Genomic DNA, 26394 nt, shown 5'->3' on the forward strand with positions numbered 1-26394 from the left:
TAGGAGGTACAAGCAGTCTGTGTGGTCCTGGTTCTGTGGTCTTTGGAGTCCCCTGTGACCCCACTGTCACTAAGCTCTGGACTAGGATCTCCCTCTCATGGCCTCTACCCCATGGCCTGCGGTCAGTCTGAGAATCCTTCTCCCTCCAACCCAGATGCTCTGCAGAGCAATCCCTATTGGGGCAAGATGAAGAACTGACCACAAATAGGTGACTGTGGTTGGTGTGGAACCCCAGCTCAGGTTACCCATACTGTCCCATGACGGGGCCCATGGGGTGGCCCTTGAGAAGATGGTCCAGAGGTACAGAAGGCAAGATGAAAGGGGCCCTTGGAAGAGGCAGATGCTCTCTGTGTGACCCTGGACACCTTTCTGCCCCCCTCTGGGACTCAGTTTCCCCGTGTACACATGGGGCAGGGGCAACTCAAAACTACTCTGTAAACCCTTTTAAAATGATGCCTCCTGGCATCTAAGGGAGCCTGTGACTAGAGACTTCGGATCTGAGCAAATGGGGTCATAGCAGAGTGGGGGAAACAGAAGCCCAGAGGGGAGTCTTGGAAGAGACTGGGCAGGCCCCCACCCCCAGCCCATGTGGAAGAGAGGGTAGGAGGGCAGAAACGGAGCACATGTCTGTTGAGTGACTGAATGAGAGACAGTGAAAGGAGAACCCAGCAAGGAGCCAGGACACTGCAACGTGGGTCTCCCTTTGGGGTCAGATAACTTGTGATTGTCCCCTCATGTAACACAGAGACCTGGCTCTGTTCCAGTCCGGTCGTCGCTTGGGAAGCTCACAGCATACCCCTAGGCCTCGGTCTCCTCATCAAAACAAGGAGAGAATCCTTTCCTGGTTCGCCAGGAATTTTTTTAAAGATTTATTTTATTTATATAATAAGAGCAGAGATGCAGGTCAGAGGTGAGGTCACCTCTTACCCCAGGGTGAGAGGATCTACCAGAGACAGAGTGGGGAACAGAACAGACAAGCTGACTAAATACACTGCTGAGGGGAGCAACTGGTGAGACGGGAGAAGTCTGCTGGGCCATGTGGGTCAGTTCCCTGCCTGGGACTCGAATTAGTGCTGCAGTGGCTGCCGATAGTTTCATAGTGCTGAGATTAAGGCCTTGAGCCACCAAGGAGGCCCCTCTCCAGGGATTTTGAAGTGATAGAAACATGTCTAGAAATAGGAAGTATGCTGGGTGACCTCGGGCAAGTCTCTTTCCCTCCCTGTGCCAATTCACCCTAGGCCTTGATTTCTCATTCTGAAAAGTGACCGATAATCTTGGAAGGTCTTTGCATCTCTTCCAGAAGCCCTCTCTGATTCCCTTCTCTTGGTTAGGGGTTCCTCAGGCCCCAGCCCTCCCTAGGGGCATCTACCAAGCATCGTCTGCCTCACCCTGTAGCCTGGACACCCTTGAGGTCAGGAAATGCGCCTGACCTGACACCCAGTGCAGTCTATAGCAACTAGTAGGTGCCCAGCATGCTTGTACAATGAATGAATGCTGGCCAAATCAATCATATAGTCATCAGATCTCCCTTTACAGATGGGGAAACTGAGACACAGAGAAGGGACCCACCCCCAGGTATCATGGCGAGGGGAGGCTGTCACCCGCAGCAGCCCGGGCCACTTTTTAATAAAAGTGACTCAACGGCTGGCTGGCGTGGGCTGCGGAATTTCTAAACAACCCCTCACATCCTGAGAGAGCGGGCTACAGGAGGGAAAAGAAGAAAAACAAGAAACTTGGGGGAAAAAAGGGAAAAGAGAGGAAAAAAATTGAAATTGAAAACAGACTCACACATCCATCCTCTCCGCCCCCCACCCCCCCCTTCTACTGGCTGGGCCAATCAGAGGCCACCCTGCAGCCTTTCCCCCAAAGTGGGGGGTGGGGGCGGAGGCAGGGAAGCCCACAGTGGTGTGAGCAGTCCCTGCCCGCCCCGTCTGGGACCAGGATCCCTCTGTGAGCAACTTGAGGAGAGGAGGAGGAAGAGGAGAGAGCCCGCTCCTCTGACCAGCACTGCAGGGCAGCAGTCTGTGTGCGGACAGACAGCCAGATCCAGGGTGGCCCCTCCTGGCAGCTCTGCCCCTCCTGAAGGATGCTTTGGGAGTGAGGCCACTCCTCACCCTGCAGCCCCTCACTCCCTCCAGTCTCCCTGGGCTCCTGGAGCCTGCAACAGTCCTTCCTGCCCTCCTCTCCAGACGCTCTGCTTTGGATCCAGTGAGGTCTTGCTGATAACGGGAGAGGGCAGCGAGGAGGAAGACCTGCAAGCGTGACAGCCCAGAGCCGGGACTATGCCCGCACCAGAGGGCATCAGCAGCAAGGTAAGTGTGCAAGAGGTGGGGCCCCAGCCCCTCTCCTGTCCCCTTACCCAGCACGCGTCTTCAGAAAATGGAAAATATTTTTAACAAAACCAGATGGGAGGAGGCCGGGAGGCTGTGGATGGCGGGGCCGGAGGAGCCAGCTCTCTCCTGCTCAGGCTGCTGGGTGGATGGTAGGGCCTCTTCAACCCTGTTGCCTCTGCCCTCATCAAAAAGGCCCCAGAAGTTTCTGGGTACTGCCACCAAGTGGGCATCTCCAAAACACAGCACCGCCTTGGAGGGCGTTGGGCAGGACAGGGAGAGGAGTGAGTGAGGGATTGGAGATAGAAGGCAAGGGACACTGAAAGGGGACCTAGCAGGGGGCAGAGGACCTTAGAGCCACAGGCTCTGTATGGGGCCCAAGCCTTGTCCCTAAGAATCTGCCTGGCTCTAGGCCAGTCTGCCGCCAGGCAACCTCTGGGGATTTAAATGGATTTGCAAATTTTCCAGATTCCTAAGATGTCCTTCCAAACCCCCAGCGACTGGGAAAGTGCGAAGGCGACGGGGCCCAGGGCCCCAGCAGCCCTAATCTAGTGCTTCTGCGCTTGGGGTTGGGAGTCTGGGACCTGTCAGATCTGAGGTCCCCTCTTTGAAGAACCTGGGGGTTGGCTGCTGGACCCTTCCCTGCAGATCTCCTTGCTGTCTCTTCCTTCTGGACGCTGCCCCTCTCTGCTCAATTCCTAGAACAGAAATCTGATCGTGATTCCTTCTGTGGTTCTCCTGCAGAAAGCCCCAGCTCCTAACAGTGGCTGCCACTGATTGACACAGCATGCCAGGATGTGCTGAGTGCTTTATAAGCATGATCTCATGTAACACTCATGTAACCAGCAGCTCTAGAGGCAGGGGCTGATCTTACACCCACTTGACTCGTGAAGAAACCGAGGCTCACAGCAACCACAAACTGTACCACTGAACTAGAGCCGGGGTCCAGAGACAATAGGCTCCTTGCCCCAAACATGGGCTGTGTGTTCCTGCCAGTCAGATCTCAGTGTTCCCAGAAGGAATTTTTGTACCCATGGGCATTTGCCTCCTCATTTCCCCACTGGAACAATGTTCCTTATCACTTCCACTGTTCTTTCAGGGATCCTTCCAACTCTACCTCCTCCAGGCAGTCTTCCTAGATTTTCCCAGTCTTCCAAGTGCTTGTCATACCCTTCAGGCTGGAACCTTGTTGCTTGGCCTGTCTTCCTGTGTGTGTTCTATTTGTGTATCAGAGAGTGTGTATTTGTGTATCAGAGGGTGTCAGGCCCTAGGCTTCCCCATCACATTTTCTGTTCTCATAGTCCCTGGGCAGGCAGTGGGTCGAGAGATTGTGCTTGAGAAAGGAGGGACTTCCAGGAGAACCCAGGCTTTTTGCCTTCTCTCAAGTGCCCTGCCAGAACATCACACAGTTTCTCCAGACCATGTTTGTCTATTTCAGACAGGAAGGAGTATCCTTTTGTGGCCTTTTGTGGCCCCAGATTGCACAGAGGCCTTGAGTATCATCTTCTGAAGTCATGCTCCGGAAGGAGGGCTGCTCCAGGCAGGAGGGCTGGGCATCCACTACACTAACCTGAGGACTGATTCAGTCACTGTCATAGAACACTTAGCCCGTGCCGGACACAGAGCCTGGGATCTCACACGCTCTCATCCCCATAGTAGGGCTTTGGAATCTGTATTGTTATCACCTCCATTTTACAGATAAGGAAACCAAGGCTCAGAGAGGCTCAGTGATTTTTCCAGGGTCACACAGTAGAGTGGATATTTAGGCTGTGATTGGCCTGAACACAAAGACTTCACCTCCTAGAAACTCAGGGATCCCCTGGTTGGAGGAAAGCACCTTCCTCCCCTGCAGGCCAGCTCCTGACTCTAGCGCCCTCCAGCGGAAGGTGCAGCTTCAGGCCTGCCCTCCTCTGAGGGCCCTGGCTTGGCCAGTGGGAAAGGAGACCATTAGCCGCGCCCTCCCTTTGGTGTGATCAGCAGCCCTCCCCCCTCTGCGGGAAGAAGAGTGCAGACTTGTAATTGCCCACAGATGTGAGGCAGCAGACAGCCCTGTGGACTCAGGCAGGAGTCTCAGGGCCCCGCTTCTCTTTCTGGCTGTATCTGCATCTGGAAGGAGCGGTCACCATGGGTTTGGAAGGTCAGAGGACCAGGCACAAATCCCTGGTTCCACTGGCTGACTGCAGGGCCCTGGGCTGGTACTTCAGGGCCCTGGGCACAGCCCCTTGGGAGTGGTAGGGTCCCATGCAGGCTCTGGCAGGTAACAGGTGACAGTGTAGGTGCTCAGCACGGTCTGGTCCCTGCACTTCCAGGGCTGGACCACACACCAGTGTCCCGGAGGTGCCCTGGAGGCCCACTCCCATCCTCCAGGCACGGCCTGCCACAGGTACCAGCTGCCTTCCAGGCTGAAGGAGGGACAGGCTGCTGACTGGGGAGGGGCAGGAGGACTGAGAGAGACACCCCTGAAACGTGCCCCTTGCCCCTTTTCTATTTCTTGCACACGGTTCAGAACCTGTGGGCAGGAGACCCTTGGAATGGAGGGAGTTCTTCCTCCACTTTTTTCCAGTCATCCCACCTCGAGGGTGGGGGGACGAGAAGGGCACTGGGTACTCCCCAGGATCAGAGCTTGACGGCTCAACTGGGGAGCAGAGACCGACCCTTCTGAGCACGTCCCCTGTGCTTTACGCCCACTACCATGGAGTCTACTGCTGTACCCCTCAGCTCTGAGAACAGGCCTGATGTTCAGTTAAGTACTTGACCAATATTTGCTGAACTAATGTAATCATCACAGAACTTCAAGGAGTGACTATAAACTCTCTGTCTTACGGATGAGGGAATGATCAGAGAGGTTAAGTCAGTTGCCTGCGGCCCCTCAGCAAGGAAGTGGTGGAACTGGCATTTGCACTGGATGTTTCTAGCTCCAGAGCCTCAGATGAAGGGCTGGGTGGAAACTGGGAAAACGGGGATCCAGGATAAACCAAGTATGTACCTCAGCGTGGGGGCTCCGCAGCATTTCAGAGGTGGTCATCGGAGTCTGGACCCCAACTTGTGGGCCTGTGGGGGAACCAGTCCCTCTCTGGACCTCAGTTAGCCCATCAGTAAACCAGAAGGTTAAACTCGATGATCTCAGAGCTGCGTCCGGCCCCAGAGCAAGTCGATTCCAAGGGAGGCCAGCCCAGATTGGCAGCCACGCGAGGCCTGTTGTATACTGAGGGATCATGCATATTTAACTTCATAATGAAAGGTTTTTTCTTACCCTTTTCCTACATGTTACAGAAGGAGATCCAAATCGATGACCACTAATGGAAAACTGTAGCTTGCAGTAAGGAGGAGGGATCTGGCTGACAACCGAGCAGCTCGTGACTGTACTGTTTCTTGGGGAGCTCTGAGGCTCATGCCCACAGTTTCCACAGGATGTTGCAAGGAGGGTCAGAGTTGTGTCTCTTGGGGGCGAGGATGCTGGGATGCTGTGGGTCCCCTCCAGGGCTGATTTTTCCAACCTCATATGGTTTGACTTCAAGAGGAAGTCAGCCCCGTGGTGGATGGACAACAGACACTGTCCAGAGGTGAGGGGACAGATGCAGGGCTGCCCCGCTCACTGGTGGGAAGGGTGTGGAACACACACCCTGCTGCCTTCCAGTGAGGAAGCCCACCTGAAGACCCCCCCCTGAAGACTCAGCCCCAGAAGCTTCAGGCAAAAGTCCTCAGGACCTCTTCCTAGATGCTTTCTGGAGCAACCTGCCCCCCACCCCCCACCCCAGGGCAGGAGGCTGATAATCAAAACGTATTGCTTTCCCTGCATTAATCCCCTTTCCTCTCCTCCCTTCAGATCAGGGCTGTTTGATGTTTCAGGTGCCTGAAACCTTTCATCTGCCAGGGGTGCCACTCCTCTGCTCTGTACCTCCACCCTGTAATAGAAAAGACTGTCTCTTGGAGGGTGGGGCACCAGGGTTAGGGGCCCAGGCAGTTCCTGAAGGGCAGAGAGGGAAAGGACTTTTGGAGTCACCTAGTTCAACTTCCTTATTGTGTGACTGGGAAAACAAGGTGCGGAGAGGTAGTTAAGTTACAGCAACTGATGGACTAGCGCACTGAAGCCAGGATGGCCTGCGGCCCAGCTTCCTCTGCTGTCTCTGTACATGCACCTCTGTGTCCAGGACTCAGCACGCCCTGGGCTGTGGCCGCTGGCAGAGTTTGGGCTAAGGAGGAGCACTGCCATCCAGAGGATGGATAGGAACCCCTGGGGAGTCTTCTGAACCACGTAGATCATGTCCCTTCTGGTCACACTTCCTTTATGTGACGGGGGATAAGTGACTGCAGAGGCTGCACTCAACTCTGCCCTTAGTCCTCAAAAGCCCCCGCTGGGTTTCCTGTGCCGTGTCACATCCTATTGCTCTCCTGGCTACCTCTGGTCCTGGGAAATCAACCTTCCAGCTTCTCTACTCCCGACGCCTAAATGCCCCAGAGAGCAGAGGTTTCAGAGGCCCTGGCCCTCCTATATCCATGGCATTGGACTTTCAGGTAAAGGCCCAGGTATAACCTAGTGGACTATGGTTGTTCCTGCTTGCCTGTGTTGGTGTCCTTATCAGCCTGCAGTTCGGGCCCTGTCTGCTGAGCAAAAAGCAAAACAGTGATAAATAATTGAACAGTGATGGATGAAATGGTTGGTGGATGGATGGGTGCATGGGGAGAGGGGTGAGCAGGTGGCCTCTGCTTCAGTCCAGAGAGCGGGGATTGATGAGAATGCAACCCGCGCAGCCACAGAGGCCTTCATGCTGACAAGGGCCTTCATGTAAAATTCTTAGTCATTTTTTAACAGGTGACCCTATATTTTCATTTTGCCCTCAGCCTTACCAGAGCTGAGAGGGTTATAAAGCCAGTCCTGCCAGGCTGGGTTTGCTATGACTTTAACCCTGAAACTGTCCTCTAATCCACGCTCTCCCGCAAAATGCCAACCTACTCCTGTTGCCTTCCTTTAGGGAGACCTCTCACCCCATAGTACTTGTGATGGTGCTAGCACCCACCTTCACTGCCAAGGTCCTGAAAATCTGGCTTCCTGGGGCCTCCAGGGAAAAACCCACATCCTTACCTTATACCCCAAACCTTCCCAGAGTGAGCTCTTCCCCCTTCCACGTCCCTCCCCTACCTTGAGATGTCCCACTCCCCGTGCTGCGCACAGTGCTCTGTGAAATGCCTCTCACTAGTGTTGTCCACCAAAGAACCCACCTATACTCTGGGGTCCCAGGTCCAGGCTACACATTATTGTGGCAGCACCGATGATGCGTTGGGCTTTCCCTCCTTCTCTCAGACCCTCTGGGCCCAGAAGATTAGATATCTTAAGCCTTTTCCCAAGGCAGCTGAACTCAGAGAGGTCACAAGTTATAAGGTACAGAACCAGGGCTTGGACCTGGATGAGGTGACTTCCAGCTGGGCCCATGGCCTTGGAGCTGGGCAGGCTCCCAGGTGCTTTCATTGCCTCAGGGGCATGAGCCACAACCTGCTGGCACCAGGGCCATGGTCTATTTTGCCCACTCCCCAGGCTGTTCTATCACCTCCCTGCAGGGAAAGTGTCAGCACTGCCTCCCATCCTAACTCCCCGGTCTTCTGGGGAGCAGCTCAGGCCCAGGCCTGAGGGCCAGAATTGCTGGCCTGTACCCTCGAACTCTGTGCTCTGTAAGCATCTACTGAGCACCTCCTGTGAGCCTAATCCCAGGTGAGGAGCTTGGAGGTGTGCCCCAAATTGTTAAGTAGGTTTCCTCATTTATGGGGACCAAATAAACTAAAACAAAGTTTGGCCGACTAGGAGCCCCTAGACTTGGTTCTAGTCTTGGGTTGGCCTCTAAGCTCCCAACAGTGCTGAGATGGGACAGCCCACTTAGTTTAGCTGCTGCCAGTACAAGCAACAGAGCATCTAGAACCTTCAGTTTCAAGGAGCCCTTCAGGGGGAGCTTTCTGCACCATGTCCAGCTCATTGATCACACACATCCCTTAGCTAGCCTAGGGGGACTGTGCATTTGCGGGCCAAGGCTGAGGAGTGAGCTGCTTAGCCTCCAGAGTGAATGAGGAGGAACGTGGCTACTGACTTTGCAGAGGGCCTGTGCCAGGCCCTGCTCTAAGCCTTTTTGGGGGGTTAACTCCTTCAATGATAAATCCCAGCTTACAGATGGGGAAACTGAGGTGTAGAGTGACACAAATGGGAGAATGAGGGGACCACTGAAAGAAGGGGTGAGTGAACAGACGCTGAGAAAGAAAGAGAAATGGAACGTGGGACTTTCCGACCCTCCTGCTCTGCCACCCAGGAGGGCTCTGAGGGGAATCTCAATGCTTCTTAATTGGCACCAGTTAATGGCAGGTTTTCTCATTAGCTAGCTGCTCCTCCTGATTTGTGGACTCTGGGCTGGTCAGGGAAGGCTGGTGCTGGTGGGTCAGCACGAATGGCCTGGGCCTGCCCGTCCCTGCCCACTTGGCTCTGAGAACCCATTCTGTCTGTGGCCCCCACCCCGGCCCAGGGCTGATCCCAGGCTGGCAGCAGCGGGGGAACAGAAGGTTCGCTTGTCTGCGCCTGCCGCACCCCCCTCCCCAGCCTCAGCCCGGGACCCCTCTCAGGGGCTCCTTTGGCTGCCAGGGCCTGGCCTCTCTGTTGCCATGGCACTGGCTGGAGATGAGGCTCTGGGGGGCGGAGGGAGGGGTGCGGGGAGGGCAGCTGAGGATGGTGGAGGCCTGGAATTCTGCAATTGCAGAGAACCTGGCCCTCTGTGAATAGTGCAGGGGTATTGGGGCCCCAACAGGGGCATACCTGGACCTGAGCACAGCAGGCCCTGGTGGAGTCGGTCACACACCTAGTCCAACCCCCCAAAACCCTCCATCTTGGAGGCCCTGAAACAGCCCTTAAGGCAGCCCTGGCTCTGCCAACCCCTGGCTGTCTGCAGTCAGGACTCCTTTCTTCTACTTGCTGAACTGGAGTTTCTGCAGTGAAGTTGCTGGAAGGTTCTGAGTTCTAGCCCTAGGTGGACTTCCAAATTACTGGGTAGACAAGATAGGCCCCTTGCCCCCTCTGCACCCCAGTGAGGAAAGGGACAGGTCTCTGACCTCTGAGGCCCTTTCCAAGTCCGAAAGCCTAGATTCAGTGTGACCTCACTAGAATAAAGGCATGCGGGGGTGTTTCTCTGTGCACGGACCTATTTCCGGCAGGAGACAGGCAATTTAGCATGGTCACTGGAATGCAGGTTTGGAGTCGGACTGGCCTGGGTGTGTGTTCTGGCACCAGTGCTTACCAGCTGTGTGATTTTGGGAAAATTACCAACCTCTCTGAGGCTCAGTTTCCTCCTCTGTGAAATGGGAATTGTGACTGTACTCCCTCACAGGATGGCGGATGTAAGGATGGAAAGAAATCCCAGGTCATGCCATTCAGCAGAGTTCCTGGCTCCAAAGTAGTGAGGCGTTTGTTTGTTTTCAGAACAAAGAATGAGAAGAAAGATTTCCTGGGCTGCTAGGTTGGGGGGCAGTGGACAAAAGCAAGACCAATGGGTAGAGGAGATGGTGAGGCAGCTTGGGCTCAGTTGGATGACATTGTTCTAATAGGCTGGCCTCTGAGGTAGCTGAGCCACCTAGAATGGAAGTGGCCGCAGGTAAGGCAGTGAGCTCCCCAATTCGGAAGCAGGCGATTGTAGACTGGACATCCCCTTGGTTTGCAGAGGGGGTGAGGAAGATGTGAATAGGGAGTATTTGTCACAACCTGGCCCTGAGACTATAGGCTTAAAAAAGATGGGGCGCCTCCCTCCATCTGGTTCTGCCAGCTTCAGGTTCATCTAGTCACAAGGAGAGCAAGGACTGAGAGAGGAAGTCAGGAAGCAGGGTGGAAGGAGGAGGCTGGAGAGGAGTGTGCTGAGCATGCACAGTGTGCCGGGAAGGGTGTGTCGCCCTCCTTAGATATGCCTTCTCAGGGCGCTGAATCCGTGTGCTCGAACATTGCCCAGGATGGAGTACTGACTCCACCACCGGCAAGCTCTGTGACTTGGACAAGTGACTTAACCTTCTCTGTGCCTCGCTTTGCTCATCTGTGAAATGGAGAAGCAACACTGACAAGACAGGATTATTCTGTGATCATTGGCGTAAAGAGTTGAGTCCAGGTGGTGGGGGATTGACTACATGGGAGTAGCTACTGTTACGCTCTTTGTTGTTTTCAAAATCTTCTAAGTTCCTGTTGCTTTTTGGAAGAGCTATTGGGGGCCTAGATGGGACCCAGAAAACTTTAGTCCAGGGATCCAGTGGGCCTGGGCACAGCCAAGAATACAGCCCAGAGGGTAGCGGTAGGGACATTCAGGGACGCCTGGGAGGCGCCAGTGGAGGCGGAAGAGCTTGCTCAGCAGGCGGGCAGAGTTTGCTGCGGCCTCACTCCCTCCCTGACCTCCTTCTCATGGTTCCAGCCTGTGTGGGGACCGAGGCCCCCTCCTCTGGGCCCCCAGCGGCCTGCAGCGAGGCACACACTGAGAGCTTTCCCACGAACCGTTCCAAGAAGCTGGGCCTGTGGCTCCTGCGACCCCTAACGCACACACTGCAGCGGGTGAGGGGGTGTGCGGGAGGGGGTGTGGCCGGGGGATCAGTCAGTTTTTTATCAGCCTGGCTCCCAGCCAGACAGATGTTTCGTTTTATTTTGAACTTCCAGAAAATAGGTCATTTCTTTCCATTGTGTCCCTGGGGAGGCCTCCTGGGGAGAGGAACCCAGAGTGACGAGTGTGGGGCCTGACTTGGGCCCAGGGGAGCAGAGGAGGGACAGCAACCTCCTTCCGGCACTCGTGATGTGCTCTGTTGGCCAGGCAGACGTGGAAGTCTTAGAGGATGGCTAAGGAGCTGACCTGCACCAAGAGTTGATGGAAAGCTACCCAGGTGCCAGGGAAGGGCTTGGTCAGAAAGTTTCCTCTGGATGGGTGTGAGAACAGGCAGAAGGGGACAGACAGGAGGTGAAGAGAGGGAGGTGCAGGGGGGAAGCAGAGGCAGCCAGCAAGTATGTGCTGCAGGGGGCAGGGATATGGAGAGGGGAGCGACATTCCCTGGAACTAGCCCTGCTGTTCTACCCACTTGACCGCCAGAACAGCTAGAGGCTGTGCCAGGCTCCAACTTAGCTGATTTCGCATGTTGTTTGGGGACCTTGTAGGTACCTGTGACTGGTGAAGTTCCTGGGGCTGGGAGCCGCACGGAGAAGAACAGGACCTGGGTGATCACGCTGTGTGATTTGGGCTGGGCTGCTCACCCTCTCTGGCCTTGGTGTCACCTGAGGCTGGGGAAGATCCACAGTGGGAGGCTCATTGTGCAGTGGTGGAGTGCAGAGCTTCACCCCCAGATAAAAGTGGGGCACAGGATTGGTGGGACAGTTGGTTGCCCCTTCTTATGTTCCATCTCCTCCGTGACTGTCTCTACACCCAATGAACCTGCTCTCCTCTCAGGCTCCCAGGATGGGGTTCACCAACCCATGCTGCATGTTTACCCCTATATCTCGCCCACTTTGTGCAAGGTCACATGGGCCTCCCTGCCTGCCAGGTTCAGCCTAGGCTGCCGTGGCTCTCCCCACTGCAGGCTCTGGCCACTGATGCCTCTTGCCCCCACGTGCTCTCAGGCCTGGAACCGCTGCCTTCTCCCTCTGAGTCACGGCATCCCAGCTCGACCCCACCCCACCCTACCTCCACCCAGCATTCCAACTGACCACAGCTGCCTTCCAGAGCAGGGTCCTGAGTTCTGCACACGTCAGCCCTGGGGTATTCCCAGGACAGCCCATGTGGGGGTGAGGAAACTAAGGCGCAGAGAGGGGCGGGACTTCACGGGAGGTGGATGACAGAATTGGGACTAGAAGTCACATCACTTTACTTGCAGCCAAGGGCTGTCCCCTGAGTGGAGGAGATTGAGGCCTGCGTTCTGCTTTCACCGGCAATTTAGCGAGAGCCTCCCTTCAGTCTGACTGAACAGTGCAGGGGGAGGGGCTTGGACCTAAAGGTCTGAGTATGGCCGGCAGGGGTGTCCTGTGGGGAGAAAGGGCCCTCGAGCCCCAGCCGCCCATCCGAGCCGGCTGGTACAGGCGGTGAGGGCTGCTCACTCAACCCATTGGCCACCTGAGCCCAACCTACTTGTCAAAATGCTGGAACCTGTCTGTCCTTCTCGAAGCCTCAGTTTCCCCCACCTGTACAATGGGGCCCAGAACAGGAGTTGGAGCCAATGAGCCCTGAGGGCCCAGAGCTCTGACATTCCAAGACTCTAACCCCTGACCCCATGGCCAGGCCTCCTCCTCCCTCTGGCATCTTGTTTATTCAGAGTATCCCCGGCCGGCCCGAGACTGCCTGCCCCAAGCACCCCTTCATCCCCATATCTCCTCTATCCCCAGCCTGTCCCCTGCCTCCAGACTCAGTGTCCCTCTGTCCACTCAGGTGCTATGGCCCCTCTAAGTCTTAATCCAGCTCAGGGGTGGCTCCCAGTTTTGAGCCTCCGTGCCCCAGTATTCCATGCCAGAAATAGGGATGCGGCTCATTTATGATATCTCTTTCCGGCCCCCCCACTTCTAATCACCAAATTCTGTTGATGCTCAGCTAGATCATCTCAACCCCCCTCTGCCCATCAGTGCCCGCTGCCCTCTTCCCAGCCGCAATCAGGTTACGGGTGGGGAGGGTGTCCGGATGAAGGGACTGGGGTGGAGGTCAAGGGTGCGGAGCATTCCACATAGGCCCAATCTCTGTCCGGCATGCTTAGGCAAGTTCCTTAAGTGCCCTCTGCCTCAGTTTCCCCATCTAAAACCGGAACCCCATCCAGTAGGCTGAGGAGCAGATGAGCTAATACCGGCATGTGTTCAGAACAGCATGTGGTGCGTTTATGCACACACGCCCCTGCTTTGGCAGCTTATCTGTGCACACATACAGACGTGTGTTCCGGGAAGCGTGGGGGCCCGTGTGCATGTGCCGTGTGGATATGTGCACAGCTTTCTGTGCTCAGAACATGTGGGCACAGAGAGCCATGTGCAGGCATGTTCTGTGTGGGCGGGCACATGTTGAGTGCCCTGTGGGGCCTGGGCACATTGCCTGTTGCTCACACATGTGTTTCAGGGGCCTGTGTGAGCCAGTGCGTAGGCAGGAGTTTGGCTATGTGCACGTGCTCACCGTGCGCAGGCCTCCCCCGCTGGCAGCTGTGCAGGCCCCCTCCCTGGCCTGCCTGTGTCGTGGGAGCCTCGGGACCCCGAGGGAGGGAAGCTGCTGCTGGCGGATGTGGCCAAGATGACTGGATTTATTTAGATTAAGGCGATGGGAAAGGAGCGGGAACTTGCTTGTACTGGGAAGTGGGAAGGTGGGGGCTCAGAGAATGACTCCCCAAGTATGCTTGCTTTCCTGGACCTAAGGTACTCACTCTACTCCCCCTATGGGGCCCTCTGATTCACTGTTAGGAGCTGAGCAGACATATCTGTCCTCCCAGCCTGGCCAAAATAGGAGCAATCAGGAGGGCTTCCTGGCATACATCAGCAAAGGGCGTCCCTGAGGGCGGGCCCCTCCTTATCTCTGCCATACCTTACTGAGTATGGCAGCTTGGGGGGGGGGTACCTGTTCACTGACTATGACACCCCACCTTCCACCTTGTCCTCAGTGGCTCTTCCCTGGAATACAGCCCCTCCCCTGAAGAAAAGAAGTTGTCACAAGCAAGTCCACCCTCCACACCCTCAGTTGGCTAAACTCTCTGGGCTTAGCTGGACCACACCAGCCTCTGGGCAGCACAGAGGTCCACGAGACACTGGGCGGACAATTGAGGGTGTCAGGGGCTCACCCAAGATGGCCTGGGAGGTCTTGTCTGAGTGCCCCAAATCCTACTCTGGCCCTTCCCAGTCCCCTGGTCCACACCACACTTCCCCCTGCCACCTCCTGGTTTTCTATATCAACAGTTCATTTGTCTGGAAGTCTCCTGAAAGACTGATGCCCAGAGAGGGAAACAGTTTGTCAAAGGCCACACAGCAAATCTGCAACTGAATGATGGAATTTGATCCATGGAAGATGATGGGGTTGGGATTCTCAAGTATCTCCAGCCTCAGAAATGTAAACACCTCCTTGTCATCAGCCCCCACCTCCCTAAACCACCCCAGGGAGAATAAGAATGACTAGAACCTTCCTTCTGGCAATTTTAGAACAGGGATGAATCTTTGAGAAGACCCTTTCAAGATCTCTCCTGTACAGACAATGGAAAAGTCCTAGCGGCGTGGGTATTTGCTCAGTCTCACGTTGGGTCTGAGGTCCCTTGTGACTTGAGCTGAAATCTACTTCAGAGAGAGAAGCCAGTCCAAGGTCCCTGGGGGGGCCACACTGTCCCTGAGCTCCTTTGCCAGCCTGCTCCTGCCTTGTGGCTGTATAATTGACTAGGCCATAATTCTGCACATCTCAGGGCCTCGGTTGCTTGGTTGAGAAGGTCCTTCCCTTTGAGCTTAGAGTCTCAAAGTTTCTAAGCCACCCCCAGCCCCAGGCCCAGCAGGAGAGGAGCCAGGGTCAGGGGCTGCCCTCCCAGGTCCAGCCCACGTGGCCCAGCCTTCCAGAGCCAAGCCAACCTCGGCTCTGCAGTGACCTCCCATCCCAACCAGCCGACTAAATTCCTTCTTTAGAATAATAAACAGTGTGGCCAGCCAGGGAGGCTGGAGGGGAGGGGTGGGAGGCTAAAATGACCCTCCTCCCCCAGCCTGGTCTGCTAATGATTTTCTTTGGCTGAGATCTTGGGCAGGAAGAGGGAGCCAGAGGGGCACCTACCAAGGGGCAGATGGGCCTCTGTGGGGGCTGCTGGCTCCAGAATGGCGCTGCTCCCCTCTGCTGGAGGAGGCCTGGCATCAGCTGGTGGGGCTGGACCAGGAGGGATGGGAGTGGGGCATGTGAGGGGGACAGGAGAATGGCTGCTCTTTCCATCTGGATTAATGGGGAGAGGAGATAAGAGAAATGAGGGGGCCCTCAGGCAAACTGCTCTGAAGCGATGGGGAGAAGAGCAGATCCCCAAAGAGCATCTTGAGGTGCTGGGTAGAGCTGAGACATGAGAGGCCCAGGCTGGGGGCCTCCCCTCTGTCCAACATGAATGTGTCTGTGTCCTGGGGGTGGTACGCCCACCATCACCCCATTTGGAAGGTTGGAGACTGAAGCCCCTGAGATGGTGAGGACAACAGGAGGTAGCTCTGCTGGAGCTCAAACCTAGACTCTGGTCCTGGACTGGGGAGAGCTAGGGGTGGAGTAGGGGCAAGCTGGGTGTGTACTGGGGAGCCAGGCCAGGCTGGGCAGCCGCTCAGGGAAGTCAGCAGACCCACAGTTCCAGGAGGCTAATTGTTGCGGTGTCACATGTTCACTGCCTATGTTTCTTGCTCTGTGACGCCTTCCCCCACTCCACCCCCACGCATTTCTGCCTCTTTCCTGTCATTGCTGTAGGCAGACCCTTGCAAACCTGGTCGCTGGTGGTCACTTGGGATCCTCAAGTGGGGTCGCCAAAGGCAGGGACAGACCAAGACCCACCCCCTCTCTACCTCTGTCACGCCTGGTCTCTGCTGCCCTCTTGGATGAGCACTGCTGTGTAACCTTGGGCAGACTTCCTTCTCTCTCGGAGTCTCAGTTTTCCTATCTGCACACTGGGGTGGGGGTGTGAGGCTGGAGTCAGTAGTCATGGATCTTTGGAGACTGCTGTGTAGTGGGGCCTCCCTGGGCCCAGCCTCTAGCCCCTCACCCCTGGGCCTCCCTGTGCAACTCAGCTTGGGGCTAAGTAAAAGGAGCCAGGCGTGAGGGGACCCCCCCACATTCCATAGCCCCGCTTCCCTTCCCACAGCCGCCTCCATTTCCTGTTGTGCTTGTGAGCTGTGGGAGTTCTCTGGGGCCTGGTTTGCCCCCTCCTTCTCCCCCAGGCCTTTCATCACGCTTTCCCAAATATTTGTCCTGGCAGATAAGAGCCTGGTATTGGAACTGTCACCGGGAGGACAGGCTGTTAGGGCTGGCGGGTCCCTGGACCCCATCCAACCCATGTCCCCCACCCCCACTGCACATACAGAGAAACTAAGGCCCAGAGAGAGTCAGGGGCTCTACCAAGGCCACAGGAAAGGCAGAGGAGCAGAGTCAAAGCAGGATCCTAGGCTATGCCCAGAGCAGGGTTGGGCACCTGGGACACGATGCCCTCTCACTGTGGGATGGGGACAGGCCTTGACCTCAGTGCCCTGGACATGGAAGCTGATGGCTCAGGATGGGGCTGATCTTACAGGGCCCAGCTGCTAACACGGGGCCTGGCATCGCCTATGCCCGCCCTGGGACTGACCCCTGTTTAACTCTGCAGGGTACCACGCGGCTTCAGACTGACATGCCAGTTCCAGTCTTCAAAGGTAGGTAGACTGGGAGTCGAGGGAAGGGTCCCGGGGAGTCACTAAGAGGGGTCCTGGGTGTGACAGAGATGGACTGCTCTGCTCTTGAGCCTGAATGTTCCACCTCTCCTCCAGCCCTCTTCCCAGCTCACAACCTCAGTGGAGCCTTGCTGGTGCTTTGCTTGGCCCTCCACACCCAGCTGCTAATTGTCTTCTGGGTTTCCTATCTCTTCTCAGCTCTGGCTGGTACTAGTTTGGCCAGCCCGTTCTGGCCTGGGTCTTCCCTGCCTGGAACCTGCAGGTCCTGACTGGGCTTCTGTCAGCACCCGCTGTCCTCACTCCTGCCTGTGATGGGCAGTCAGTTCTCCAGGGGCTGGGCAGCTACGAGGACACCAAGGGCCAGCCAAGGGCCTGCCCCCGGATGATGGGCTGGCTGGCTGAGCACCCACTGGTCTGGGCAACTTGTTTTCTGGAAGTGCAATACTCCAAGGCTGGGGGCGTGGCTTATGCTCATGGGTGTCACACCCAAGAGCATGGGGAGGGGGATTGGACAAATCCCTGATACCTTCCTGCCAGTCACCATCCTCTCCAGCCCACAGGGTCCCACTCTGCTTCCCTCTGAGATGACTTACTTGCTCCCCCAAGCAGACCCACCTGGGGCTCAGTAGAACCTGGGCAGCTCAGGCAGCTGCAGGGAAGCAGCTTAGAAAGTGACCTGGAAAGTAATGCAGGAACTGGAGGCCTAGGAATTGCTTCCCAAGGATTTCCTGATGCCTTTGTGAGAATGTGCTCACAGCCCGAACTAGCACAGCTGAATACTCTGAGGCAGCTGGGGGTCTGAAGCACAGACCAAGAGGCCAGAAGAGCCCCCGCTGAACAGGCACAGGTGGGCAGTCCTCAGGGCCCTGGTTTCCGAAGTGCATGGAATAGAGGTGTGTTCTCCAAGGACTATGCGTAGATGACTCCCCCAGAACCAGCTCCGGGACAGAGCTGAGGCTCCCATGGCCTGACCTCTGATGCTTCCTCCCCTCAAAGGCCTGGTGCTGTTGCTGCCCCTGCTGTTGCTGTTGGGACCACAGGCCTCCCAAGGCCTGGTCATTACACCCCCAGGGCCGGAGCTTGTCCTCAACGTCTCCAGCAACTTTGTTCTGACCTGCTCGGGTTCAGCTCCTGTTGTGTGGGAACGGATGTCCCAGGAGCCCCAGCAGGAAATGGACAAGACCCAGGATGGCAGCTTCTCCAGCAGGCTGACGCTGACCAATGTCACTGGGCTAGACACGGGAGAATACTTCTGTACCTACAAAGGTTCCCATGGGCTAGAGCCTGGAGAGAGAAAAAGGCTCTACATCTTTGTGCCAGGTAAGGGCCCTTGGCCTATGAACTCTCACTGACATCATGAACTACAGCCATCCCAGCCATGCGGGCGAGTCACAGAATCCAGGCTGGCTCAGGCCGGGAGTGTGTTTGCTCCTACCCCTTGGTCTGCATAGCCATCTATTCCCTGCCAGCCCACCCCATTCCTGGCTACCCCAAATTTCGCATTCTCAGCTTGTTCCAATATGCTCCCTTTTGACCTCCACACCCCATCTTCTCCAGTCCCTGAGTTCAGCTACCAGCTGCCCTTCACTTATGGCTAATCTTCTTTCTCAACCCCATGCTGTCAATATCACATGTGAAGTCTGGAAGGGGCCTCATGGAGCATCCTTTTTCTGCAGTGGTCACACTGAAGGCCAGAGAAGGCAAGAGGCTTGCTCCAGGTCACACAACAATGCAGAGAACAGCCCAAATACCAGCTTGCTGACTCTTATTCTTGGCCCCTTTCTTTGCAGACCCCAATGTGAACTTCCTCCCTGTCAATTCTGAGGAACTATTCATCTTCCTTACGGAGGTAACAGAGACCACCACCATTCCATGCCGAGTGACAGACCCACAACTGGTGGTGACTCTGCACGAGAAGAAAGTGGATGTACCTCTGCCCATCCCCTATGACCACCAGCGTGGCTTCTCTGGAATCTTTGAGGACAAGACTTACATCTGCAAAACCACCATCGGGGACAAGGAGGTGGATTCCGAGACCTACTACATCTACAGCCTCCTGGGTGAGCCCGCTTTCTGGCCTGCTGCTCAGCAGAGGCAAGTGTGACCCTTTGCCGAGATAGAGTCCTTGCGGGTTTACAAAGTGTGTGATTCCATTTTTCACTGTATTCTCACTGCAGCATTGGAAGGCAGGCAGCGTTTCCCCCATTTTACAGGTGGGGAAACTGAGACTCAGAAAGAGGATGGAGTTTGCCAAGGTCACCAGATGCATTGGTGGCACACCTCGTCTGTTCATGGGGGTGGAAAAGCGCACCTTTTAGTTGGTTGGGTTTGAGTCCTAGCTCTGCCATTTCCTATCTGAGTAATTGCATAGGGCACACGATTTCTGTGAACCTGCTTTTCCCTCTGTAAAATGGAGGTGATAATGCCTGCCTACCTCATGGGGTTGTTGTGAAGATTAAATGAAAAAAGAGACTAGCACAGAGTAGTACATGATCAATGTCTCCAGTACTTAGATGCCCAGAGAGCTCTTTGATTTCCAGGCTGGTATCCTTCTAGAATGTCAGTTCCATGAGGATAGAGTTGGAATTTTATCTATGTGTTTTTTGCTATGCCCCAGCGCTGAGAATAGTGGTTGACATACAAAAAGAATTTAATAAATTCTGTTGAATCAATCTTCCATTCTATCATTACATCCCTCTCTGGACTCCCAACCCATCCCTAAGTTGACGTGCTGGCACCTGGGGATGACTTCCCCAGCCAATCTCTCTCCACCAGTGTCATCCATCAACGTCTCAGTAAATGCTGTGCAGACGGTGGTTCGCCAGGGTGAGAATATCACCATCATGTGCATCGTGACTGGGAACGACGTGGTCAACTTTGAGTGGACATATCCCCGCAAGGAGGTGATACTGGGCTGGGGCTTGGAGGAAGGGCCAACCAGAGGTGGATATTTTTATTTCAAAGATTTATTTATTTATGCATACAAGAGGTGGGGTGTAGGCCAGAGGTGGGGGGTGGTTGAGATGATTCACCAGAGACAGAGTGGGAAGCAGAACAGGCAGATGTACTCAAATACACTGCTGAGGGGAGCAGCGGGCGAGACAGGAGAGGTCTGCTGTGCCATGTGGGTCGGCTCCCTGGCCAGCCAGGGATCGAACGGGTGCTATAGTGGCTGCGGACAGCTTCACAGTGCTCAGACTCAACCCCTTGCGTCACCAGGGAGGCCCCAGGGATAGATATCTTTGACTTGCTATCTAACATCTTGATTTGGGGGGCTTGCCCCCCCTTGTCCCTACAGAGTGGGCGGGTGGTGGAGCCGGTGACAGACTTCCTCATCAACATGCCTGCTCACATCCGCTCCATACTGCACATCCCCAACGCCGAGCTGGACGACTCAGGGACCTACACTTGCAATGTCTCTGAGAGTGTGAATGACCATCGGGATGAAAAGGATATCAATATCACTGTGGTCGGTGCGTATCTTGGGCTCAGCCCAACCCTCAAGCTGAACTGGACCCTGTCACAGCCTCTGGGCATTGTCCATCACGTGTCCAGCCGTTGCTTTAGTCCCAACCAAAACCCTATTTCCAGGAGAAACCGAAACCAAAGTATTAGCCTTCAATCCAACCTGAATCCCAACCTCAACCTCCCACTGGGCCAGAATCCCAGTTGGAATTTCTAATTCCAACTAACTTTCTGGGCCCAAGCATCTCTATCCCACTTTCGACCACACGGCCACTCTCTTCCGCCACAATCCCGAGCCAGAACACACCCTGCGAGAGCTACAACTTCAGTCCCAACCTCAAACCCGGCCCCCAAACCAATATCAACACTAAATTCAGCCCCTGCTCCAGTTCCTGTGCCAACTTCACCCCAGCTTCGGCAACTCCGCCCCCAGGTCTGTCCCTAAGGCCTGAAACCCCGCCCCAGAAGACTGGACTCCTTAGGCTTTCCGCTATGCCCCGCCTCCGGCCCCTCCCCCAAGGCGCTGTCCCATGGGTGGCTGGTCAGCCCTGGCCCCGCCCCTGACAGCCGCACCTTGCAGAGAGCGGCTACGTGCGGGTGCTAGGGGAGCTGGACGCTGTACAGTTCGCGGAGCTGCACCGCAGCCGGACTTTGCAGGTGGTGTTCGAGTCCTACCCTCCACCCACTGTCATGTGGTTTAAGGACAACCGCACCCTGGGTGACTCCAGCGCCGGTGAGATCGCCCTGTCCACACGCAACGTATCTGAGACCCGGTGAGCCCGTGCCCTCTCACAGCCGCCTTTAGTCACTCACAGACTTTAGTCACTCCACAATCCTGCCTTTCCTGAGTGCCTACGACATGCCAGGGGCTCTGCCAGGCGCCGGGATGCTGCAGAGATCAGAACAGATTTCCATTCATCCTAGAGTTTCCTTTCTGTTGGGAGACATAGACACTGGTTGAATAATCCCCCAGGTCTTTAGTTATCCTTGGCACGGGTGCTCCAGAAGGGGGCCCAATAATGGGGAAGGATGCCAAGCAGGCTACTGTCACCGATGCATGGATGGCAGGTAGCCCCGAGGCTGAAGACGGGTAGGCTGACCTGAGCGTGGTGTGTTAGGATAAAGCAGCACCAAGCCTTTCTGAAGGGAATGAGATGAGGAGGGAGAGGGAAATGTGCTTCCCCTCCACACCCACCTCCTTCCTCCCAACCCTCCCTTTTGTCTCAGTGGAGCTTCCTCTGGGTGGGGTTCACGAGCCCAGGTGGGAGTCCTGGCTCAGGGACAGACAGCTGTGTGACCTTAGCAAGCCCCCTACTCTCTCTGGGCCTGGTTTTTTTCTGTCTGTCCAGAAGGGTGGGAGGTCTGTAAGAGTCCTCCCAGCTCTGACAGCTGGGCCTCTTGGCCTGTCTTGTTCCCCAGGTATGTGTCAGAACTGACACTGGTGCGGGTGAAGGTGGCCGAGGCTGGCCGCTACACCATGAGGGCCTTCCACGAGGACGCCGAGGCCCAGCTCTCCTTCCATCTGCAGGTCAACGGTGAGAAGCCCCACTTCTCTGCCCCTGGCCCGCCATCTCTCCCTTCTCCTTGTTCACCCATCTGTAGGAGACTGGGCTCCGGGCTGTGTCCGACAATGTCCATGGCACAGCTTGCTGGGGAGATGGAGTGGACCATTGTGAACTGGGCCCCTCCCAGGACCTCAGTTTCCCCAGCTGTACAAGGAAGCCATTGGGTTAGACTGATGTCTCCCCAAGCCTCAGACTTTCCCATACCAACACCATGATCTCCCCCTCACTTACCACGTCTATGTTAGTGCTCATTGGCAGACATCTGTGGCACAGCTATAAGATGCCGGTCTGCTGGAGGCTCTTGAGGCCCGGCAGCTTGTGCCCAAGCAAATGACAGCAATATTGGGGCTAAAAACCCCAACAAACTTCGTAGAGGGTTAGAAGATAATAAGTGCTGTTATTTTCTGAGTAGAGAGGATTGAGATTTTGGGGGCAGGAAGGCAAAGGGTTGCAATTTTAAATGGCACCATTGGGGTGGCTTCTTGGAGAGGACATTTGCGGGAAGACTTGACGGGGTGAGGACATTAGTCAGGCTATTTGGAGCAAGGGCACAACGGGCTGTGCAAATGGAAGAGCAATACAGCAAGGCTGTGTGACACTGAGTAAGGTGGGGAACTGGGGAGGGCAGGAGGTGGGGTCCCCAGGGCCTTTGTGTGGACTTTGGCTTTCAGTATGACTAAAACAAAGAGGCACTGAAGGGCAGTGAGCAGAGGAGTGACATGATAATAACTTAATGTTTTGTCAATTGACTTTCTAAAAATAAGTTTATTTTGAAAGAGAATGTAAACCTCTCAATTGTAGATGGAAAATCAGTATCACATGTCATAAATATACAGCAAGCCCTAAAATAAACTCGGAGGAGACAGAACAATGCTCTAGCCTTCCCGGACTCTGATCCTGAGCTGGCTCCCTCTGTTAAAAGGGAAGATTAGCAAGTCTCAGAGAAGTGGTAAAGGCGAGCACCCCCCTGAGCCTTTCCCTTTGAAGAGCCCAGAAGGGGGATCTGTCAATTTCACACATGATTCCTAGTACTTAATGTTCACCTATAGTCTGCCATTCCCCTGCACCCCTCAGCCAGGGAGGCTCTGGGCCAGGTCCTCCTTGAGGGCTTCTCTCACTGACTAATGGCTGACCTCTGGACCTTTGCCCTTTACCTTTTGCCCTCTCCTTGTAGTGCCAGCCCGAGTGCTGGAGCTGAGCGAGAGCCACCCTGCCAGTGGGGAGCAGACCGTGCGCTGCCGAGGCCGCGGCATGCCCCAGCCACACCTGACGTGGTCTACCTGCAGCGACCTCAAAAGGTGAGCAGAGGAGGGCTCAGTCTCCCAGAGCTGGCTGGAAGGAGCCAGTGCAGGTCATTTGTCCAGCTCTTTCCTCTAGGTACATCGCTCCAGGCTAGGGCCATTTCCTGGATTTGTTTTCTTGGAGATGCTCTACTTTGACAGTGTCCCTTTTCTTACCTTGACTCAGAGTCAAATAATGGGAGTGGGTTTTGCCATCCAAGGTTCTCTCGTTCTGGAGTGGGAGCGCCGCCTACTGGTCAGGGGAGGGATCTCAGGCAGAAACAGGGCCAGGCAGTGGGAAGTCACTGGGACTAGACTCCCAGCCTCTACCACCTTGGGGTGGGTGTGCCAGATGTAGGTCTCAGTTTCCCTGCCTGCAGAAGGAAGGGCCCGGAAGCTGAATCGGCTGGCTCTCCCGGCAGGTGCCCACGCGAGCTGCCGCCCACACCTCTGGATAACAGTTCTGAGGTGGAGAGCCAGCTGGAGACTAACGTGACTTACTGGGTGGAGGAACAGGAGTTCGAGGTGGTGAGCATCCTGCACCTGCCCCGCGTGGATCAGCCGCTGTCAGTGCGCTGCACCCTGCGCAACCTGCTGGGCCAGGACATGCAGGAGGTCACCGTGGTGCCACACGGTGAGTCTTGCAGGATCAGCGGCCCCTGAAGACCCCTCGGCCCCCCACCTGAAGCCAGCCATACTTGGGTGTACCCACACATCCACAGGGGGCCAGAGTTAGTGTGTCTGTGGGCACTCGGGAGCATTGAAACCTGCCAGAGTATGTTCCTGGGCACTCACAACACAATCTCGGTACATGCATGTCCATCCATGAACATATGTCCATCAACCATGCTGTCACTCATCTGTGTGTAGTGCTTGCACACTGAGTGTGCTAAGCCATGTCCCTGAACATGCCAGATCCTTGGACACAGGGGTAAACCTTGAGTGTTGATTTGTAAACCTTGTAATAAAGAGTGCCTAGTGCCCAGATACAAGCAGAAAACTAGAGTTTATGTCTGTATCATGAACAAGCTATGTTTGTCAACCACGTGCATGAGCATGTCCAATCCCCAAACATGTGTATCAACCCATATGTGTTTGAGTGTGTCTGTGTATATGTACACACAGTGCACAATCTCCTTTCAAGTGTGCAAACAACATATCTACAATTTCTAGGCATGTGTGCAAACTGGTATACTACAGATCTGTAAACATGGAGTAGCCTTTCTGTGACAGCTTGCAAACATACCTTCTATACACACACCTGCTGTACAGGTGATAGCCGGTACACACACACACACACACACACACACAAATGCATAATTCTTGTCCATGTGAACTGTCTCCACCAGTGTCTAGATGCTTTTGCTGCCTGCTAACCCAGGCCTACACATGATGCTTCTCTCATTTATTCATCACTTTCCTCATTTATCAATTAATTATGGGATCCCAACTTCTCCCTGAAGGTATAGAGGCCAAAGACTCAGCCCTAAGAAGAGGTAGATAAGGAACAAGGCAACCCCACTGTGGGATCAGCCCTTTGGAGAAGAAGCCTAGCAGGGAAGGAATGTCATGCCCAGCTGGGGATTCAGGAAGTATCCTGGAAAAAGATACTTTTACCCTTTTTTAGATCAAAACCTTGAGGGTAATTAGGAGTTTGTCTAATAAGGAATGGTGTTCCCATTCAGAGGGAACGGCCTGCGCAAAAACTCAGAGGCAAAGTAACTTCAGAGAAATGAAAAGAATTCCACCTGGAGCCAAGATAGGACAGGTCCATGGCCTTGTACACGAAGGTGCTTCCGCACAAAGACCGCCTCGCCTACCCCACGGCAGGGTTGGTTGTGGGTGTAATACCTTAGCTCTCCCTCACTTGCACCAGTGCCTTCACATCCCTGAGCCCTGAGACCAGCTGGTTAGGTGAGGGCTTCTCTTTTCCCCTAAAAGATGAAGACTCACTACTCACCAGAACCAGCGTGTGTGACCTGGTGGGGAGAGGGAGGAGGAGAGAGGTGTTGGTCTGAGGCCCCAAGGAGGAGGAGCAGGGCTCTCTGGAGAACAGAGAAGGGCAGGTGGGGGACAGATGAGGGGCCCACGTGAAGCAGGGCAGGGGAGATGGGGGTCTGGCCAGCGTGGATGCAAAAGAAGAGCAAAAGAATGGGAAGGTATGCATCAGAGAGGCTGAGACCTTAGGTGTGGAGGTGGTGTGGGGTTAGGGGGTGCAGTGCTGGGCTTCCTTGGCTGCACCAGTTCCCTGGAGGATGCACTTTATAACCACCCTCACTGCCCCAGCTCCACTTGGACACTGGGGGTAAAACAGGGAAGGCAACAGTTTCCTCTCTGTAATCTACAAGTGGTTGCTCCGTCACTCAGGCCGTCAGCTAGTTGGCCAGGCTTTGGCAGCCCAACCAGGGCGCGGTTTCAGAGGAGAGGTAAACTTAGCCCAACCGTAAGGAACAAACTTGCCTCCCCGCTGGGGCAACGGCAGGCAGGCCACACTGACCCCACCAAGTACTGAAGGGATGTGGAGGCTGATGGGATCTGGGGTAGTTACTAGGGGCCTGAGGTATTTGTGGAGAGGCTGAGCAGGAGCACAGGTTCTCTTCTGAGCAGGATGGGCAGAGGGGATTTGTGGTGTCAGAGGTGGGGTGAGGGGCTGGCAGCTACTGAGCACCCTGTTTGCTATGGACAACTCTTGTCTCTGCCTCTAGTCCTGCCCTTCAAGGTGGTGGTGATCTCAATCATCCTGGCCTTAGTGGTCCTTACGATCATCTCCCTCATCATCCTTATCGTGCTCTGGCAGAAGGTAAGCCCTGCCCCCATCTAACGAGTATAGACAGGCACGCCAGGTTTTTCGCATGGGCCCCCCTGCTGGCCTTGTGGGCTAAAGGATCTGATCATATCCACCCCCAGCACAGAGCCCTGCATGCAGTGCTCTAGAGAGCTGAGTTTCTGAGCTTCCTCCCCGTCAATAGCCTGAGCCAACATGGCCCCCATCCAAGGCTCCCTGCTTCTGCCGTGTCCCTCCCACTCCCTGTGCCGGCATCAGCCCGCACGTGCCGTACATAGGGTCTGGGCCTTCGCGTAGACTCCATGGCTCCCAGGATTCTTTCACCTCCTACCCACAGAGACGCCCAGGATTCCACCAAAATGCAATCTGATCCTGTTCATCTGTAATTTCAATATTCTGTCCTGAGATTTGACCTCTGATTCCAACATTTTAAGATTATTGATATGGACTGTAGCACCCCCTGATTTTATCATTCTAAGATTCCAACTCTGCGATCCCCACATCCTATGATTTCCACACTATGAGTTTACCTCTTTTTGTCTTTCTGACTTTCCACTGTTTCTGAACAAGCAGGGGTGAGGGGGTGCTATCCACATTGCCAGAA

The 26394-nt window shown here is 55.2% G+C and overlaps 1 protein-coding gene across 3 annotated transcripts in view; it reads left to right on the top strand.

Annotated features, from left to right (window-relative positions):
- Positions 1-1895: 1895 nt before the first annotated feature.
- The window catches only part of PDGFRB (platelet derived growth factor receptor beta), a 37092-nt gene continuing 12593 nt past the window's right edge, over positions 1896-26394 (top strand). The window contains exons 1-11 of one of the 3 annotated variants that reach the window (XM_037508949.2): positions 1896-2312; positions 16632-16677; positions 17692-18015; positions 18486-18755; positions 19453-19598; positions 19994-20168; positions 20741-20933; positions 21580-21695; positions 22900-23023; positions 23428-23639; positions 25711-25805. In XM_037508949.2, the coding sequence (XP_037364846.1) occupies positions 2283-2312; positions 16632-16677; positions 17692-18015; positions 18486-18755; positions 19453-19598; positions 19994-20168; positions 20741-20933; positions 21580-21695; positions 22900-23023; positions 23428-23639; positions 25711-25805 (1731 nt within the window). In that variant the 5' untranslated portion in view covers positions 1896-2282. Of the gene's footprint in view, positions 2313-16631; positions 16678-17691; positions 18016-18485; positions 18790-19452; positions 19599-19993; positions 20169-20740; positions 20934-21579; positions 21696-22899; positions 23024-23427; positions 23640-25710; positions 25806-26394 lie in introns of those variants that run through there. The other 2 variants (XM_037508950.2, XM_037508951.2) reach the window with 2 other exon arrangements.

The sequence above is a fragment of the Talpa occidentalis genome, unplaced genomic scaffold, assembly GCF_014898055.3.
Source record: "Talpa occidentalis isolate TD23 unplaced genomic scaffold, MPIMG_talOcc4v2.1 talOcc4.13, whole genome shotgun sequence".
In the NCBI taxonomy this organism is placed as follows: domain Eukaryota; kingdom Metazoa; phylum Chordata; class Mammalia; order Eulipotyphla; family Talpidae; genus Talpa; species Talpa occidentalis.